The sequence below is a fragment of the Motacilla alba genome, chromosome 3 (assembly GCF_015832195.1).
Source record: "Motacilla alba alba isolate MOTALB_02 chromosome 3, Motacilla_alba_V1.0_pri, whole genome shotgun sequence".
Taxonomy (NCBI): domain Eukaryota; kingdom Metazoa; phylum Chordata; class Aves; order Passeriformes; family Motacillidae; genus Motacilla; species Motacilla alba.
The window spans coordinates 71,425,327-71,444,607 of NC_052018.1; the positions used below are offsets into that span (position 1 = coordinate 71,425,327).

General features: G+C 48.9%; 1 protein-coding gene and 1 long non-coding RNA gene across 2 annotated transcripts; one reads left to right on the top strand and one right to left on the bottom strand.

The window, feature by feature from the left end:
- Nucleotides 1-3,114: 3,114 nt before the first annotated feature.
- On the bottom strand, nucleotides 3,115-10,982 carry LOC119699379. The gene is made up of 3 exons (XR_005256398.1): nucleotides 10,798-10,982; nucleotides 5,672-5,882; nucleotides 3,115-3,992 (listed from the first exon to the last, which is right to left on the bottom strand). It is a non-coding gene; the product is annotated as an uncharacterized LOC119699379 (long non-coding RNA).
- Nucleotides 10,983-11,182: 200 nt separating this feature from the next.
- Nucleotides 11,183-18,603, top strand: RHOU (ras homolog family member U). The gene is made up of 3 exons (XM_038133248.1): nucleotides 11,183-11,748; nucleotides 12,538-12,596; nucleotides 15,606-18,603. Exons 1-3 carry the CDS (start codon nucleotides 11,424-11,426, stop codon nucleotides 16,059-16,061), a joined length of 840 nt encoding a protein of 279 aa, XP_037989176.1. The 5' UTR covers nucleotides 11,183-11,423; the 3' UTR covers nucleotides 16,062-18,603.
- Nucleotides 18,604-19,281: the final 678 nt, after the last annotated feature.

A 19,281-nucleotide genomic window follows, 5' to 3' on the forward strand; every position in this document is an offset into this window, starting at 1 on the left:
AGTGATTGCCAGGAAACACCACTGCATCCCAGCTACCTAGAAACAAAATAAGCTGTCCCTAACCATTCCTGACAGCCCTGGGTGTTTCACCTTGCTGTAAATGCCTCAGTCCCTGGAGGCAACTGCAATATGCAATTGCCTATACCTCTGGAAAGTATGTTTTACCATCTGTATTGAGCTTTCCATGCTGCAGTTTGAGCTCATTACTTGCTTCACATACTGTGGAGAACGGATTATTCCTTTCTCTTTGCTGTGGCAAAAGTGAAAAGTGTTCAGCTCCCTGTTGTTCATAAGGCCCTATTGCAGGGACAGCCCACACTTCCTCCACCTCAGTGCTGGCCAGTGAGCCAACAACAACCAGTGTACTCCAGAGCAGCCCAGGAGCAGCACTCTCCACAGCTTTCCTTTTCTGTTGCATTGCTTTTATTCAGTGCTGTCTTCCCAACCCTAAACACCTGCTGGATTTGCCTCTAGTTTTGAGTTTTGAGTGCTTTTCCAAGGCTAATTCTTACCCTAGCTGTATTTCCCTAGAAGCAGCCAAAGCACACTCCTGTATACTCTAAGCCCACTTTGCTCCTTTTTTGCCCTTCAGGAGGGCTTCCCTTTCTCTGCAAAAGGCAGCTCTCAAACCCATGGGGACTGCACCCCACCCCCACCCCCACCCCCCCCCCCCCCCCGACACATGCAACCAGCTCTACATAACCAAGACCCAAGACAACCCAAAGCATGTGAACAACAAAAAACCAGAGCCCTGTATGGTAGTCAGTACCTGGAGCTAAACAGAGATATTCTACCCCTCGAATATTTTTTTGTTAATTGTTGCTCTGGACATTTTTGTTTTATCAGATGGGGAAGGACACTCGAGACCCAGCTAATTTGTGTCTCTCGTCAATGGCTCTTTGTTTTCTTTTAGCTTTTTTTTTTCCCTTATTTTTTCCCTGGCCCTATAATCATTTCTTTGTTCTCTTTGGTAAGCTGGCCACTCAGAGCATTACATCCCTGTCTTAAACCTGGCTGCAGTACTGTTCATAACAGCAGCAGCAGCATCTGCTGGGGTGGCAGTGATGTGTGGCCACTGAGGCTCCCTCTGGCAGGCACTGCAGAAAAAGTCACACTACCTGCATCGACCAAACCCAGCTCTGCAGTGACCAAAGAGACTGAACTGCAGAGGAGAATGCGCCTTTTTCTTACAAAACAAATACTATGCTTTGAACTTTCCCCTCACTGGCACTTTATTGTCCTTGTTCATGGCAAGCTCTCTGTCTGTACAAGTGTAGGCTAGCAGCAAGGTACTAAAAAATTAATAAAGAGGAGGCAGGGCACAGGCCCAGGCAGTTGCCCATACAGTTAAATGGTTGGCATTGTCCTTGCAGGAGTTTGTCCCAGACCAAGCAAATACTCCTTCAGCCAATGCCCAGGCATGTTTCAGGAGCCAGGGTCGCTCTCAGCAGGTGGTTTGGGCACAGCTCTCCTGCTCTAGGGGACAGGAGCTTGTCTCCCTGGGCATGACTGGGAATGCCAGTGGGTCTTGGGAGTAGAAAAGACTCCCTGGTCTGTTTTATTATTTTATGTGGCTGTAGACTTTGTGTCTCAGCAGTGTGCAGCTTTTAATGGATTGACTCACCCTGGCATCCCTGCAGAGCAGGGAGGCCCTGTTAAGCCCCTGGGTCTGAGGGCAGGAGACTCCCAGAAACACTAAAAGGGGTACATGACTCCAGAGAAGTCTTCAAGTCCCACAGCCCTCTTGTTTCTTAAGCTCCTGCCCCAGCCCCAGGGCTTGAAGCTGGTGATGGTGAGCCCACCATGGAGATGTGCCCCTGGTCTGGTGGGGGTGCTGAGCTGCCCAGGACCCCATGAGGCAATACAGGGGCCACCTCCTTTTGAGCTTTGCAGCTGAGATGAAACCCAGCCTGGTGAGGCTGGGCAAATTAAAGCATGCACTAGGCAAGCCTGGTTCACAGAACAGGATCAGGCTTGCACTTAACTTGACCCTGAGGGACTTGCAGAAGCTTAGGCAGGGACATGGCTTCTCTACCCCATACGTTTTGACTTAGTGAGACATATGAGGCCTCAGGGCCTCTCAGAGGCCACACGTCAAATCCATATGGATAGTTTGTGCAGAGGAAATTGGTGGGGTCAGGAAGAGTGGAAGCTGCTCAGTGCTTTACAGACACATTGCCTGAAGTTCCTCTCCTGAGAAAAACAGAAGGCAGTCCAGCACCATGGATTTTCCATTTTCCCCATTCCAATTTTTCCATTCATTTTCCCCATGCGTGTGTAAAGAGGGAGATGCTCAGTCACTCAGCTACTGGGTCACCTGTATCTGTTCTTGAATCATGTCCATCACTATGGTGTCAGGGACTGCAAATACAGAGAATCTGTGTTCATTAATTATGGCATTATACGAAAATACACTGTTTTACCAACAAACCTATTTTGAGAATATTTTTATGTGGGATATCATTTCTTTGATACCTGAACAACTGGATCTTGTGACAGAGCACCTTCATGTTTCCAGAACCAGCTCCCAGCCACTCGGCTAAAGTCCTTGCAGAGCCCTGTGCACCTGGAGTGGGGATTTGCAGCTCCCCACCGGTGTGCAGTGTGTGGCCCTGCCCTAAGACACCCAGCTGCAGGGAGCCCAGCCCTGCCCATAACCCAGCAATGAGCTTTGCTCCGGCCAGCGGCCAGCCCAAGGCTCTGCAGGGCAGGGATGGATCCAGGGGCCATATGGATCCAGGTTGTGAGGCTTCAGCTGTGTTTATCCCAGCCTGCTTTTTCTCCCAGCTCACCTCCCACTGACACCTGCACACCTGTGTGGAGGGAATATTTGTGCCTTTCCCTGCTCCAGGGCACTGACAGCAGAGTTGCAGTCAGGGCCCATTACCCACTCAGGGTGGGGCTGCAAAACTGAGGGAGGAGGAGGCAAAACCTACTCATGGCTTTACCTTAATTGTTATTCTCCTTGCTGAGTCTTCGTCTTTCTCAGTATTGCCTCTGGTAGGAAAGATTATTTTCTTACATACAATTGCTTAAAAGCAAAAGGAAAACTCGGCAAAATGAAAAGTACCATCACCACCACCCAAAAAAAAAATCCACACAAGAAGTCTGGGACTCATCCACTCTTCTGTTAATTAGCCTTAACAAAAACAATAAAACCAGAAAGCAAAGAAAAGGCTAATGAAGATAATTGGCTAGGCTGCTGTAAAAGCAGGAGCTGTGGGAAACAGGGACATGGCTGCAGACAACATCACCTTGTAGAAAGCCCAGACTTCTGAGGTCTGCCTCTCCCCTGAGCCCTATTTTGTGGCAAATCATAGTAGATGGAGTAATTATCACAGCTGTGCTTTAGCCTGGTTTAAGAGGTTGTACTTTCCCGACCGCCTCTGGAGCACAACAGCAGTGGCAGGCAGATTCCTGCCAGCACAACTTGGCTAAATCCACCAAAACAAGCAAATGAGCCTTCTGGAAGAACTTGCTGGGTGGTTTTTGCTGGATACTTGTTTTCAATGACAAGTTTCCGAGGAAAACAGTAGCATTTTAAAACCTACATGTACGGCCAAGAAAGTTTGTGGACTTTTCCCTCCTCCTCTCCAGCCAATACTTTGCTGCCTCTTTTACAATGCCATTTCTATTGACGTAAAGCGAAGATAAGGAATGTTTGCCCATGCTGCCTTGCTCAGTTTTCCATGTGTGGCTTCTGGCTGATTTGCCATGTGTCCCTGCTGAGGTCTCAATCCATTTTTGACTGAAAGAGTCTGAGTTCTTGCTTGGCTTATCATGCCGACACAGCTGGCAACCCATTAATCTCCTGTTCCCGATGCCTTTACTTCAGTGGGAAAGTTCTGGTGCTTTTCAGTGGTTTGTATTTACAGCTAACAGAGGCTGGTGCTCAAAGCCCCTGAGTCGCTTGTCCATAACTACCAGAGCTGAGAGAGGTTCAGCATTTTCATTCTTCTTCCTCTAAGTCTCTCTGTCAAAGATATGGAGACCTGTAAAGCAGCAGAAGAAACAGATTTAAAGCCAGGACCGCATTATCTACTGGTAATGCCCTCGTTCGCATCTTTAGTCTGAGGACTTCAAGACATCTACAAAGTACCTTCTCAAACACTGACAAACTGAGGCTCAGTCTGTGCTCAGCAGAAGTTTTCCTGTAGAGTTTTGGGTTTTGGCACATGAATTCTGTCTGCTCCCTCCCCAGCTAAGAAAGAACACTAATCTTTCAAGGTTACCCAGCAAAGGAGTCTTTCGAATTTCATTCTGTTCAGAAAACTGTTTTAAACCAGACTGGTGAAAACACTACTTTGTGAAAGTAAACCATTCTGGAAGGGTTTGCCTTGTAGAGCCATGCTGGTAGTACTGTTTTGGCAACTCTTTGTTTCAAAATCCAGCTCCAATGGACTAGACTTGCAATTTCCTGGGCCCAGCCTTGTATGCTAGTGAGGTAGTCCCAGGAAGAGATGGGATGCTTGAAAGGGAAAGAAAACCTTATACTCTGCCTGGCTTCTATGTCTGATTATGTATACCTATTATGGTTGAAAAGTGCTGTCCTGAAGACTTGGGAATTGGAAGTTTTCATTCTGTCCCTGAAAAGAGAAATATAATGCCTGCTTAACTGCTTTCCAGTATACCAGACCTGCTCACAGTTCTCTCCCAAAGCAGACTGTGGGGTGGAGCGTGGTGTGGTGAGAAGTGTCTGCTCCTCCCCAGCTGTGTCTGCCAGCAGCAGGGGTGTGGGATGGACATAGCTGGCTCAGCTAAGCCAGAGAACCTGGGAGTCTCCACATACACCTGAGCCAGGACAGCGCTGTTTTGGATGGCAGGGTTTGCTCCGCACCAAGTGAATCCTGTTCTTTGGTTTCCTGCCTTTGTATTACCACGCAGCACAGAAAAAGCCATGACTTTCCTCCTCTGCCAAGCTGCCCTGGAGCTGTGGATGCTTTCCTGCAATTCCTGCCCTCAAAGTCAGGCAGCTATCAGGGAAGAACATCCTGCTCACTTTCAATAAAACTAACACTTGCATTGGCTTGTTCCAAGCCTTTCAATCTCCACCAAGGACATCCTAGCAACTGCTTTTGGAAAAGATCTTTAAATGTGGAAAGGGAAAAGGCTTTTCAGCAGAGGCTATGGGGTTCTTCCAAGTTTGATACCAAGAGGAAGTGGCTGGCTCCAAAAGAGATAATACTAAGACCAGCTGTTGTTTTTCAGACTTTCAGAGTAACCAATTAAAAATGCAGGGGACAAACTGTCTGCAAAGGCAGATCACAGAAGTACTGGATGGGCCAAACTTTCAGGGGTAGGAGGGTGCGGAAGCAGGCATGGGAGCATCCCTGCAGAGCAGACAGACCTCTCTGCTCTCCTCACATCCCAGCATTGTTAACAAAAGTGAAGGGTCCCATTAGGAAGCTGGTTTGACCCCTCATACAAGGATGTGTATGGCCCAGTGAGAAGTGTTACTCACCAGTCTGCTCCAACAGGGAAGGGAATGCATAGGAGAAAGGAAAGTTTTCCCAGCTGCTGGAAAGAACCCTTAAAGAACAGAAGCATGGCAGACCAGGATTTTGACAGCTGTATTGGGAGTCCACCTGGGGAACTACTGGGGTTGTGCCAGCTAAGGAAAACTATTAAGGGGATTCACCTGCTGGCTGACAGGCAGTCTGGCAAAGAGTACCTGTGCTGCAGATACCACGCCCATTTCCAGTGCAGGCAGCTCTGCTCTGGCTCCTCAGAGATGTGTCCAAACTGAGCTGTCTTTTCTCTGCTCAGCTCTCTCCTCCATCACTCCCACCAGTGTGCAGCACATTATCCAAGCATGTTTTCTTCCCCTCCAGCTTAGTTCTTGGACTTCCTTCTTCTCCAGATTGTCTCTGAAAAAGGGGCTCCTGTGGCAGAAACAGAAGAATAGTTATAAAACCCAGTGAGCAGAAGGACAGTTCCATCAGTCAGATGTTTGGAAAAGCTGGTATCTTTGTTATTTTTCTTACCAAGACATTTATCTGCCACTACCTGGGTCTTATCCAGTGTGTCCCCAGCAGTGCCCAGGTGACCTGCTGGGTCCACTGCTTGAGCCAGCAGGGAGAATCCTAGGAAGAGCTCCCAGCTCTGGTGAACCCAGAGGGGTGTGGGGCAGCCCTAAGGCAGTGAGGGGCTTACACAACAAACTGGCAAATTGGTGACTGTCACACAAAATCAGGACATGCAGTGCTTTTCAGCAACTGTGACCCCAGATCAGCTGAAAAGGATTTTGAAAGTGAGATAAAGGGTTCACCTCCCACCGTGGTTCTCCTGCAGAGGGACTGCAGATAGGAGGCTAGGGTTAATTTGTTTTCTGAATTAACTAGGAATTTGGGAGCCTTGAAGCAATTGTGCTTTGTTTTGGTTTTGTGAGGGTTTTTTCCAGGTTTATCTCAACAACGGGTTTTGTCTGTGAGTTTTTGGTACCCTGTCCTAAATTCAATCAGAACTTAGCTGGCAGGGTGGTGAGAGTTTATTGTGTTAATAATGTGTGCTATTTACTGATACCATTTCCCCAGTAGTAAAAACTACCCTGAAATCCATACATAGGGCATGGAAATATTACTAAAAAAAAGCTCTGACAAATACATATTTTTAAGAACTACAAATCAAATGTAAAAGTAGCAGTATTTTGTACTTCTCTAGCGCTTTCCCCTCACAGTTCTCATAGAACAGCCTCAAACGCACTTCTCCAGAGTCAGAGCAGGTCAGAGCAGTCCTTTGTAAAAGCTGCCTTTTCTTTTTCGGGTTGCTGTCCTTTCTTTGCTCTCTCCCTCCCTTCCTATTCTTCCCCTTTCTTTTCTCACCAATTTGCCTGCCAGTGATCAGCTCAGTTGAGTCACTGGGATCCAACTCTTTGAAAAATGGAGGGAGTCATCACAGATGGATATTTTTCCAGATCTTGGGGTTGCTCTTCTTGACAAAGATCAATATCTTGGTGACAATCCTGCAGAGCAGGCCATCCCCTTCCCCTGAACAAGCAGCAGTCCATCATATCATGTTCAGAGCGTGCTGCCTCACTCCCTCACCTCTCTCCCTGTCAAGCTTTTCAAGTTTCTGCAAGAAAAGAGAAAAAAGAAAGCTTTCTTTCTCCAAGGCCAGCATCCAGTTAATATTTTTTGTGTCATAGGGAAAATGATAAGCCAGGGTATAACAATGACCTACTTCACGTCCTGATAAAATAATTTCCTCTCTCTGTCATTTTTCTTGAAGAATAACATTTGACTAACACAAGCATGTAGGATAGAGCAAAAGCTTTTCTGTGAACTGGCTGATAATGCGTCAGATTCAGCCCTGAGACAGACAACTGCCACCCTGTTGACCTATGGGGAGTTAAGCCTGTTTATCCCCCAGCTTAGAGCTCTGAAAACAATTGGGTTCAGACCTGTAAGATGTGTGCATGTGATAGGATTGAGGCCAAAAGCTTGGAAACAGGGGCTATCTGCTACAGCATCCCTCCATCACTGCCCCCTCAGCCCACTGCTACCACGGCTGCCCGGGAGCTGCTCTGGCTTGCTGCTGTGGTGCAAACGGGCCCCCCACTCTGCAAAACAACTGGTTAGCTCATCCTCTTACACAAAAGGCTTCTGTACTGAGCAGGGTACATTACAGTATAGGGCAACCATGCAGCTCTGAATCCACTCACGCCCCCCTCCCTGAGCACAGAAACAATGCAGACTCTTATAGCTATCCCACTGCAGCCTTCTATGCTCAATGCATCAGCTGTACTTGTCTGCTGAAGGTGTTCAAAAATGTACAAGTGGCATTTTTTGCTTGCAGCATTGCATGAGGAGATTTCTCACATCATCTTGCAGTGCTGTTCATATGGGTTGTCACCCAGTGCATATTGCCCACCCACTCATCTCCCACCTACAGGAGTTTTCCTTGTGGTCATGCATCTTTTGTCTTTATGAGTTCTCATCATGGCATTGAGCCAGGACACGAATTTGCCATTTGCCATTGCTAGGAAGGGGTGACGTGGCTTGCACATCCTTGTGCCCTCGGTTGGACCACATCCTGGTGTGGTGTCAGAGATTGCAGTACATCTGCTCACCTTCTCTTTGCCAAAACCGGACAAAACGGACAGAAATTCGTCTGCTGTCATGACTTCATCATGTCAGGACACACTGCCCAAGATGGCCAAAGCCAACCAGCTTACAGTCTTTACTGTATTTACTGTCAGCATACTTACTGCCTGCTGACTTCCAGCATCACATGCTGTTCCACAGTAAAAAGGTACCTGATTTATGGGATGCTGCTGAGAGTAAAAGGTAGTTAAAATATAATTATAGTGCTTCTTTTATTTCTTTCCTTGCATAAATGTGGTATGAAGCTAGTCTGGTCTATTGACTTTTCTCCAATTTCTTGTTCCCTGAGGTGGAAAGTTCCTCTGAATTTCAGGAGATGGAAAACTACCAGCTGCTGGGCTCTGGCAGAAGTATAACACAAATCTTGGCTTGGAGATGGAGACTCCTCTTGACAGCTCCGCTTCTCAGGCACAACGGGCCTTTCCATCAAAGCTCATGTGTTCAGGAGACAACTTTCTTGGGTGCTGCTCAGAGCCTGAAGAATGAACTCTAAGGGAACTAGATCCTGAAAAGCTGTACCTCTTCCCAATGTGCATGCCTCTCGCCAGCAATGCCTTGTCTTGTGCAGAGACACAGCTAGGCATACACTGGCAACCATGCAGAATAAAAATGAGACACTGGGCTGCAAATGTGGCTCTGCCCCCTGCACAGAGCAGTAAGGAGGAAATGCACCAGAAATAACAGTATCCAGTCTCCATACGCCATGCAGTTCACCAGAAATTACTAAATATATTCCTTGTTTTAAGCAGATCCTGACTACCTTCAGAATTTCACTGAAAAGCAACTTGCTTTCAATTCAGAAGAAGGGACACAAGCCTCTGTGCAATTCATCAATTTTCCTTTTTTCTCACTTTAAGGAAAAGGAGAACCTATGGCAATTTTGATTACTGGGGTTGGTACCTGACTTTGATCAGGGATGTGTTTTGTCACCTGCATCACACTAATACTGAGCTTACACTGTTGAAACAGCATCGCCACTCAAGATGTTACCACACCACAGATAGCTCTGAGCTCCCTCACCATTACAGCACAACAGCCACACAGGAATCTCAGGCCTTTCAGTGGAACACCTGCTGGGCTGAAGGCACCTAATACTGAATTAAATGCTGTGATTTTGCAGCCAGGTGGCCGTGGAGCACACTTGCTGTACGGCTCAGTTATGGAGGCAGCAAACCCAAGAACAAGTGTGGCAGCAAGCTGCCATGGCCATAACCTTTCAACCAGCTGCAGCTGTCTGCAAAGTGACCCGCAATGCACACATAACGTTTTTCCCACAAAAATAAGCCAAATTAACATTATCCCAGCACAACTGCATCCATACTCTAGGGAATTAGCTGCAATAGTATTACTAAAGCAATTCAGCTTTTCTAGGTAGACAGGTTATAATTACACTAAATTAAAATAGAATGCTTTTGTTCTAACGTTGGCTTCCCCGCGAGGACTTGTACCAAAATAATGAAAGGTATGAATTAAGCCATTTCAGTTATTTTCAGTATAAATCTGAGTGCAGGCAGGCTCCCACTCCAGTCCTTCTACCTTGGCAGAGCTCAGCTGCCTGGGTGATCTCTCACAGGCTTCATCACAGGGGGATAAACGTATGAAAGCACCTAATGGAAGCCAGGTTTGGTTGTAGCCGGGTGCCCTGTGATGGCTCTCTCTGGGGCTAATGCCATATATGACAGCACTATCTTTGTTCATTTAAGGGAAGGTAATTCTGCAGGACTGGGATGTCCCACAGGAGGGTCAATGGTCCCTATGGGTCTTGGTTACGTGGGTCACACTGAGCCTCTATGCTCTGCTGGCTGCTGTGCTCCATCCCTGTCTGGCTGTGCTTCCTGCAGGGAGTGGGTGCTGCTGAGCTGGCATGGGGCTCCAGGTTTTTTCCTACACCTTCAATTGCAGTAGAACGTATCCAACCTGAGGTTTTTGCAGCTGCTTTCAGCCAGGGAGGACCTTGGCTTTGGCCCTGCTTTGGAATGTCCAAAGTGCCTATGTGCAAAAGAGCCATGGCCCTATGGAGAGCCACAGTGACTCTCCCCATGGAAGAGGCCAGGGCATTTAGGAAAAGATCAGCCATACAGGGCGCTTTTTTCCATGAGACGTGAGCCGTGGCAGGGCCTTTGGTCCTCCAGGCCACACCGCTCCAGGGTTTAAAGGATGAGGAAGATGTCAGCTCCAGTGACCATCGGAAATACAGATGGGATGATGGGCAGCTGTAGCATGTGCTGCCTCACATGGGTTTCCATTTCACTGAGGGAAATAGGGAAGCAGCACTTCAGGACTCACTGGCAACTCAGTGATGCTAAAAATGGTAAACTGAAATCGCAACTCTGCCATAGACTTCTCAATACTGATTTGGGTAAGTTCAGACATATGCACTTGCTGCCTGTCAAATGAGGCCCCTCAGATTCTCCAGGTGGCGTGGTTTGTATTTTTATGGTGCTTTTAAGGTTCCCGTACAAAATGCATTAATAAGGGTTCCAGCTGAGAACAGAGCCAGGCTATTCATCAGCCCTTCATTTTTCAGTGTTTTACCGCAAAACCTTCCATGGTCAACTTATTGAAAACGTGAACGGTGCTAAAGATGAGGCGCCCCCTTTCCTACGGCACACGGCTCAGTTTACCCCTCCTCCCCAAGCGTGCAGGTGGGAGCTCACGCAGCAGCTTCCAAGGAAAATATGCCGAGAACACGCACCGAAGCTCCAGGGCTCTCCTGCCCTGCTAAGCGCCACGCTCCCCCCTCAGCGCGCCGAGCGCTGCCCGCCACGGCAGGACGGGCCCTCACGGCGGCTCCGGTGCAGGGCCAGCCGCGAGCCCCGACGGGCCGGGCGGCACCGCCCCCTCCGTCGGACCCAGCCAATGGCGCTGCGCGACAGGGCGAGCGGGCCAATGAGAGGCGCGGCGCGCGGCGGGGCCCGCCCCCTCTGCCCGCCCGCGGCCGTCGGTGAGCGCGGGGCGGGGCCCTGCGGCGCCGCCTGGCGGCCGGGCCGTGCCGGGCAGGGCCGCGCGGCGCCGGCTCCTCCCCGCGCCGGCGATGTCACGCGGCGGCGCGGGGCCGGCGGCCGGGACTCTGGCGCGCGGGGCGCGGCGGTAGCAGAGCCGCCTGGAGCCGCCGCCGCGCCGGGAGCCGCCGCCACCGCCCGCGCCCGGGAACAGCCAGCGCCGCCGGGGCTGGCTTCGCGGCGGTCGCGCCGCTCCTGCCGGCCCGCCGGGGCCCCGCACCGCTCGCCCGCCGCCGCCGCCGCGCCCCGCCGCCCCCCGGTCGGCGGCCCCGGGCAGCGCGTCGCCCCCCGGGCCGCGGGGCTCTGCGTGGCCGCGCGGATGCCGCCGCAGCAGGAGGGCGAGGCGGGATACATCAGCAAGCCGGTGCCGCCGGGCGGCTGCGAGGTGCCGCCGGTGCCCCCGCGCAGGGTGCGCAGCGGGCGGGCGGCGGCGGCGCTGGGAGCGGCGCTGGGCGGCCGCTGCCGGGCGGCGGGGTCCGGGGCCGTGGCCGGAGCCGGGGCCGGAGTGGGGTCCGAGCCGCGGCGCAGCATCAAGTGCGTTCTGGTGGGGGACGGCGCGGTGGGGAAGACCAGCCTGGTGGTGAGCTACACCACCAACGGGTACCCCACCGAGTACATCCCCACCGCCTTCGATAACTTCTCCGGTAAGTGACCGGGGGCTTCTCCGGGCGGCCGCGGGCACCGGGGCGGCGGGAGGAGGTTCTGCCATCCTCGGGAGCGTCCCGCCGGAGCCGCTCCCGGAGCCGTGGCTGCCGTGCACGGAGGGGGCGCGATGTCCGGGTTCGGTGATTTCAGTATGGATTTATGGGGAGCACGACTCTACGGAGCCCACCGAGCTTGTCAGGCTGCCATCGCAGCCAGCAGCACCGGCCGGTCTCCGGTGTAACGGAGCCAGGCTGGCAGCGGGTGTCGTGCCCGGCCGGGCGGCCAGAGCCGGGCTTTAATTGGGAACCCTCCGGTGGAAAGCTTAGCGCTCTCCGGGACATGGGAAGCGCCTAAAGGGCAGGTTTAAATACTCGCCTTGTCTCGCCCCTACAAAGGGGGAAGTGCTGGGGTTTCTCTGCGGTTCAGCGGGAGCTTTTCGTGTCCCGGGCGTGCTGAATGTGTACGAGGAAATAAGGCTAAACCCCTCTAGCAGGAGAATATCCCAGACTGCCGGGCTCGCTCCACGCGCTGCCTGCGGAGGACTTGTGCCGTCACTGCCTAACTCATCTCTTGTAGTAAAATGAATCGGAAAGCCCTGAAGGGCTTGCTTGTCTTAGCGACGGACTCCCTTCCAGCTCTGCTAAGTTGTTAAATCTAAAATAATTGAAGAAAAGGCTATTAGAGCTGAGGGATGGTAAATCTTCCTTGTTAATTTTTTTTCTTTAACGGAAAACATGTGAAGTTGAATTCACCATCGTTTTCCCCCCTCCCTCCTTTCTCTCCAAAAGCGGTTGTGTCTGTCGATGGGAAGCCGGTGAGACTTCAGCTCTGTGACACAGCTGGTCAGGTCAGTGGAGCCACTTACTTGATTTAAGTGACAGAGGGAGGGGAGAAGTTGTTGCTGTTGCGCAAAGTAGTCCTGCAAATGACTTCATGGATTTGAAAGTATTCCCAGTGTTTGATCATGTTATTATCTGCTGTCATTTTCACTGCTGCCTAACTCACTGCTCTGCCTGTCTGTTGAAGGGTGGGGGACGTGCTGTTTCTCCATATAGGGGCTGGGCACAGGCTGCTGTTCTGCTGGCTCAAGCTGCAGCTCTGTTTAGCCTGGCTGGAAAGGCTGAACATATTGGGGATTCAACGGCCACCTGGTTTTCTCTTTGAGAGGTTGTCACTGTCTTTATTTTTGCTAAATAACTGCGGGTTTAAGAATTAGGGTGTTTGGCATATATGCATGCAAAGCAATCACAGCTGTAGGTGTCCAGAGATAGAGACTGTGTTTTTGAAGGGACAGAAGCTGGAGGGAGAAAAAAGTACGGTTGGGTATTGTCCGTGGAGGCTTCCTATTCCCCATTCCCACCCATTTAGAAAGTGCTGCTGCCGCAAAGCTGAGCTTTGCTGTAATCTGCAGCCCGAAGAGATGAGGGTGGCTGATGCCTCTCATCTGCTTTGCCTGATACATAAAAAAAGCCCATGTCTTACTGCCTCAGATTTTCTGGAAGACCCAGGCTTGTACCACCCTGAGCAATGTGCAACACTGCTTGCCAGGGGTTGAGGCTGGATAACCAAAAGTAGCCAAAAATATTTTGCCACCTTGCTGCATTTGAAGGCAATGGGAGTTTGGGTCCTGTGCAGCTTTGTGGATCTAGGTCTTTCCCTTCACCAAAACCACGCTGAAAAATCTCAGTGGTCTTAACATACAAACCTATTTAGATGAGAAGTAACTGGGTGCCCTACTTAGGAATGGGGTTTTAAGGGCTATGCAGTACTAGACAGCAGTGTGCCCTACAAAGCAGAGCTAAAATCCTACAAACAGCCTTCTGCAGTAGTGATATGAAGTCAAACAGCAGAACTGTCCCGTGATTTTGTGTCGTACTGAAGGGTTGGGATGGTACTGCAACAGTCTTGGCTGTGCGTGTTCATATGCAGAGCATGGCAGGTGAAATTGCCGTCGGGTGACAGCCTGTGGACATGCAGTGCCTGTGGAAATGCAGCTGCAAGCTGCAGGAGGGATGAACAGGTCCTGTCACCCCTTGCCTTCCCTGCCCTTAGTGGATAAGGTGTTTGCTCTGGTGGCCCAAGTGCAGCTGGAATGAGTAAAGTTACTGCCTTTAAAATGAAGGGGTTATCTAAACTGACAGAAATTGTCCTGAGTAAAAGATTCCTGGCTGGATACTTTGATAAAACTGCTGCTGGAAGATGGCTGCTGAAATCTGGAGCTAAAAAAAGCACTCCAGGCAGCGGGAAATTCTGTTTCAACATCACTAGCCCGAAGAGGTGTAGAATCCCTGCAGGCCATGTACCTACCATTGTAATGGCAGAAGTGTACTTAGGATATAAAGGGAACTGTTTCATCTTAGTAAAAACCCTTCAGATCTAGGGTTTACTTCCAAACCCATTGAATTGAGCCCTTTTGAGGTTTCACATGTAGCAAGAAGAGGCAATTACATGGCAAGGTGCCTTTCTGCAAACAGCCCTGTTGTTCAGAGCAGCATCTCTCAGTGAAGAAAGAGTGAGTGGTGAGAGCCTGGTTTCCTCTGAGGCTCAATCTGAGAGTCTTGAGAACTAATGAATCTTACTTTTTTGACTGGTGTTTTATAAATGTCTGTCTCTCTCAGAGATACTGCTGCAAAAAATTCATTTGAGCAGAACAAGATTTCTGAGGCTTCCAGGGGCTTTAAACTGCATATCCTGGGCCTCCAGAGGCTTTAAAGCAAAATTTAACATCTCAAAAATTAATATGCAACTTGCAATTCTTCAGTAAACTGAGAGATATATTCAGCTTTATGTTTCTGTGCCTTTTCAATTCCAAGCATTTGAGAACATGGTCCATTTTAATTAAATGTCATTGCTGCTGAGGCAAATCCTACCTGTTCAGGCTGCTACCCTGGTTTTATCCTGCTGCCAGCATAAAAGCAGCCTGCCTGGAGTAACCCTTGCTTCTAGCTGCATTCTTCCCTGAGCACACCTTCCTTACCATGAGGTGTTTGACTTTCTTGTGGCTTGCATCCTGAAGCTGAAAAAGGGCCTTGATTTGCTGCAGTTTGCACTAAAAAAAAAAAAAAAAAAAAAAAAAAAAAAAAAAAAAAGAAACAGAAGGGTAGTGCTGGGAGGCCCGAGTGAAGTTTGTTTGATGTGGCATGGGTGGGAGGGAAAGGTAAAGCTCTTACTCTATGCCATTGGCATGTTAAGCCTGCACATTGTAAGTCATTATTGCTCCCATCAGATTTAAATCCCTGGGCACAATGGCAGGGAAATTACTCCCATATCCTGGAGGATGTTGCTAAGTAGTTACCAGTTTAAAAACCGACTCCAGGAAAGGTATCTAGAAAGGTACACATTCTGCTGCCTATCTGCTTTGCCCTTGCCCGGGTCTGTCAGGAGAACAGCTTTGAGGTACACAGTGCTCCTCCTCAGAGCTGCTTACTGACTCACCCTGGAAGAGGTGGGTCTGGAGAAAGTGCTCTCTCCCTCTTCAGTTTGCAGCTTTCTGTGCCATAACCGCTTCCCGCAGCTTTGCTTCTTTGCTGAGGTAGGGCAGAGGGCCTGTGTACAAAGAGCAGAGGAAATATTTTAGCACTTGAAATAACCTGCAGCATTAGTTGGAAAATCTCAGGTATGTGGGGAAGCCACCACCTTTGTCCTGTGTGCCTGATGATGGCAGGGTGCCCACTGGCTGGCAGCCGTTAGGGTGCAGGTGGCTTCTGTTTGGGTCACACCTTGCTGAGTAGTCTGGGTGCTCATTTTGGGGTGTCTGTCAAGATGGCAGTGGCAGGTGGTCCTCATCTTCACCAAGACTCAGGGAGGCGAGAGCTGCTCTTTCTGTGGAGTGCTAACACAGTTTTGTTCTGTGCAGGATGAATTCGACAAGCTCAGGCCTCTGTGCTACACCAACACGGACATCTTCCTGCTGTGCTTCAGCGTGGTGAGCCCTTCGTCCTTCCAGAACGTGAGTGAGAAGTGGGTTCCCGAAATTCGCTGCCACTGCCCCAAGGCACCCATTATCCTGGTTGGGACACAGTCAGATCTCCGGGAGGATGTCAAAGTTCTCATCGAGCTGGACAAGTGCAAAGAAAAGCCAGTCTCGGAGGAGGCTGCAAAGCTCTGTGCTGAGGAAATAAAAGCCGCGTCCTACATCGAGTGCTCCGCTTTGACTCAGAAAAACCTCAAGGAGGTCTTTGATGCAGCCATCGTGGCTGGCATTCAGTACTCGGATACCCAGCAGCAACCAAAGAAATCCAAATGTAGGACTCCAGACAAGATGAAAAACCTCTCCAAATCCTGGTGGAAAAAATACTGCTGTTTTGTATAGGGGCTGCAAGGACCTGAGTGCTGCTCTGAGGAAATCAATAGAGGCTATATTAGCTGAAATCTCAATTTGTGTCGTCTTGAGTGTATAGTGTAGATCTGTATGTATGTGTATATGTTGCTACTGGATGACTCAGTTGCCCTTTTGAGGATTGCAGAAGGATTCTTAGTTAAATAATTGCCATATATAAGGTCTGGCACCCAGTTTTGTGACCAGAACTTCTCATTAAGGAAAAAAAAAGCACCATGTGTCTGTGAGCATAGAAGGATTTGTCCAAAGGATTCAACTTCTTCTGTTGTAAGGTGTATGTGATGGGGCGGAGCACAGCAGAGGCCTTCACTGCCAGGGCTTTGCAGGAGGAACGCACAAGCAATGGTGGAAATGTAGAGCTCTGTACATGGACGATCAAAGGGAAAAATAACACTGTGCCTCCTAACTGACATTTGTAGCTTTAAAACCCCACTCCTGCTCTCTTTGTGTCTTCCCAAGCCAGTGCTCTTAGGGATCACTTTTAAAAGGGTATGCAAGAGGTGTAATCTATACGCAAATGCCATGGTTAAAAAGGTCATGGGTATACCTTCAGCTTGTGGCGAGGGAACCTAATCCCTTATGGAGCTGACATCTCATTTGTTACCTCCTGACTTTCAGAAAGTCCTTTCTGTCCTTCTCCTGCCTTTCCCAGGAAGCTGAGTGGAAGCCCAAAAATATGACCAAGCTTTTAACTCGCTACCTCGAGCAGTGGCAATTTCCTCTGTGTTTTTGCAGACATGACTACAGTTCATCTATTTCAGCTCAAAGGAATGTAAATACTGTTGTGTTGGGGTTTTAATTTTTTTTAAAGCAATGTAACAAATACCTGTGCAGCACCATATAAACCGCATCTGGTTTTAAGTCTACAGCCAAGAATTTCAGGATGCCCCACTTTACCTTTTAAGGCTGCTAAACAAATAACAAATCAGGCAGATTGAGATTTATAACAAACTGGACTCTAGAAACTGAGGCTGCTGCATCGTCTTCATGATGCTGTTTCCAACCAAGTTAATGTTTCCCTTCTAAAGGCAACAGTCACTTGTGGTTGAATCTTGTCCAAGCTCATAGTTGTGAAATTGCTGAGGCCATCCCCAAAATGTAACTGATAAATCTTTTTTTTCCCCCCAGATCAGTCCAACAGATTAATTGAAATGTGCCTAAAATGTAGCTGAGGGATCAACATAGAGCTGAGTGTGACTTGTTCTCTGACTGAATCTGCTTCCTACTGAGCTCTAAGCCTAATTGCAGTTCTAGTGAGTTCAAGAGACCCAAATGATAATGTGATTCTCTGCAAGGATCAGTATTTAAACCTGTTCTGCAGAGGACGTTTTGTTTGTGCTGTCTGTCTGCCTTTTTATCGCCACAATTACTTTTTTCCCTCCTCTAGATAGTTCAAGATCAAATTATACTTCTTTTTTGTTCCCTTTGGCCCTAGCCTTGAAGTGACCTTTTCCTTATTCTCAAACTAAACTGTAGTGACACAAGGCCAGAACTGTTTTTCATCAGAATTGAATCAATGTCTGATACAAAGAACTGTGGAGGCCCTTTGAGTTGATAAAGCTGACCACAGTTTACCTCCTGGCCCACTAAGGAAAATGACACTATGTAAATGGATTCTTGGCTATTGGCACAGGCTCCACAGACAGTATTTTTTCCTTCTCTACAGAAGAATGAGTGCAGAATGGGTAATGTTCCATCACTGAAAACTTGAAAATGGGATGGAAATCTTTACATAGGACCTAATTCAATAAAAGTATGTTGGCTTCTGCACTGGAAGAGCCTGGAAAAACAGTTTCCATAGCACAGAAACTGGATGCATTTGACTTGGTTGCATCTGGTTGGTAATGGTTTAATGTTTACTAGTCCTGAAGTTAACATCTGAGCCTTTATATTTCTTACTCAAATGCTTTGACGGGATTTCAGATATGCAGTCACGCCAATATCTTGGAGAAAAACAAAGCTAGATTTCTCCTGAGTGCTTTGCTTCCCTGTAAAAAACAGTCTTGGTCGCTCAAAAATGTGAGTTTGAGGAGGAGACAGGCTTGAATCTGAGCAGCTTCCATTTACAAAAATAACAAAATCTCCTCTGTAAGATCATATTGCTTGGTATCATGCTGAACTGGAAGCAGTAGGTTATACTTTATAAGCAGCCTGTTTCATAGTCTGGAGTAGCATTACTTTTGAATGTAGCCAGCTGTGACTGTTTCTGAAGATGTGATTTATATACAACTTGTTATAGCCCTTTACTAGGTGTGTGTAAACTGAGGTCTAATAACTCTATGGATACTGCTCTACGTGGGGCTACACAGGGTCTAGGTTTTAGAAATCTTACTTTTAAAATTACCAGTATTTTACAAGCATAAGTGAGGGGGAGATGTCTCTATGTAGTCTATAATCTGATGTGCCTTATAAAAAACTCTCTTCTGTTTTCTAAGTGTAGGCTATATTCCAAAAGAAATATTCCATGTGAGAATGATATAAATGAGGTATTTGGAAATAAATTCTGACCTGTGTATGTGTCTGCCTCTGCTGCCTGCTCGAGGAGGCTGGAGGGCAGTCCCTTGGCCATGCACTGTGCTAATACCCAGCAAAATACTGGGACTGCGCTGCCAGTGCCCCAGCAAAAGGCCTCTGCCCAGAAAATACAGCCCTTTTCTGCACTGCCCCATCCCCAGGGGACTGGGCTGGGTGGGAAGGGTACAATGGCCAGCTTTCTGTCTCCCTGCCAGCACAGCATCTTGCTGTGGCCCTGTGAGGCATGGACAAGCTCATTGTGCCTGGCCCTGAAAGTGGGGTGAGTGGCAGGGAGCACAGCATAACTGGGGTGTTTTGCCTGCTGCATGTTGTGCTGTATGTGTCCCGGGGGAGCCAGAGAGCATTTTCGGAAAAGCAGAGCCTTCTCCATTTTGACACCATAGGTCTTGCCAGTCCTTTCTGGGTCCTGTCCCTCATGCCAGGGCCAAGGCAAGTGAGGTTTGAGATTGTTTGTGCCCAGGAGCTGAATGGCGGTGGCACAAAAGCCTTCTACCCTTTGCTGCCATTGTGTTAGCCAAGTGGGGAGCAGCATCTAGACCTCTGGGCATTCCCATGGATCCAGTGTCCTACTCCAAAACTGCTCCGGAGAGGGAGATTTGCTCTGGACGAGGCAAGGTTTGTAAACTGTCCCCATTGTGTTTGTTTGTCTGGGAGCTGA

What these genes read in the sequence shown, in the direction of transcription:
- RHOU (XM_038133248.1), top strand. Translation starts at nt 11,424, where the DNA reads ATGCCGCCGCAGCAGGAGGGCGAGGCGGGATACATCAGCAAGCCGGTG. An exon ending in CGCCTTCGATAACTTCTCCG is followed by an intron (nt 11,749 to 12,537) that starts GTAAGTGACCGG and finishes TCTCTCCAAAAG; the next exon opens with CGGTTGTGTCTGTCGATGGG. An exon ending in TCTGTGACACAGCTGGTCAG is followed by an intron (nt 12,597 to 15,605) that starts GTCAGTGGAGCC and finishes TGTTCTGTGCAG; the next exon opens with GATGAATTCGACAAGCTCAG.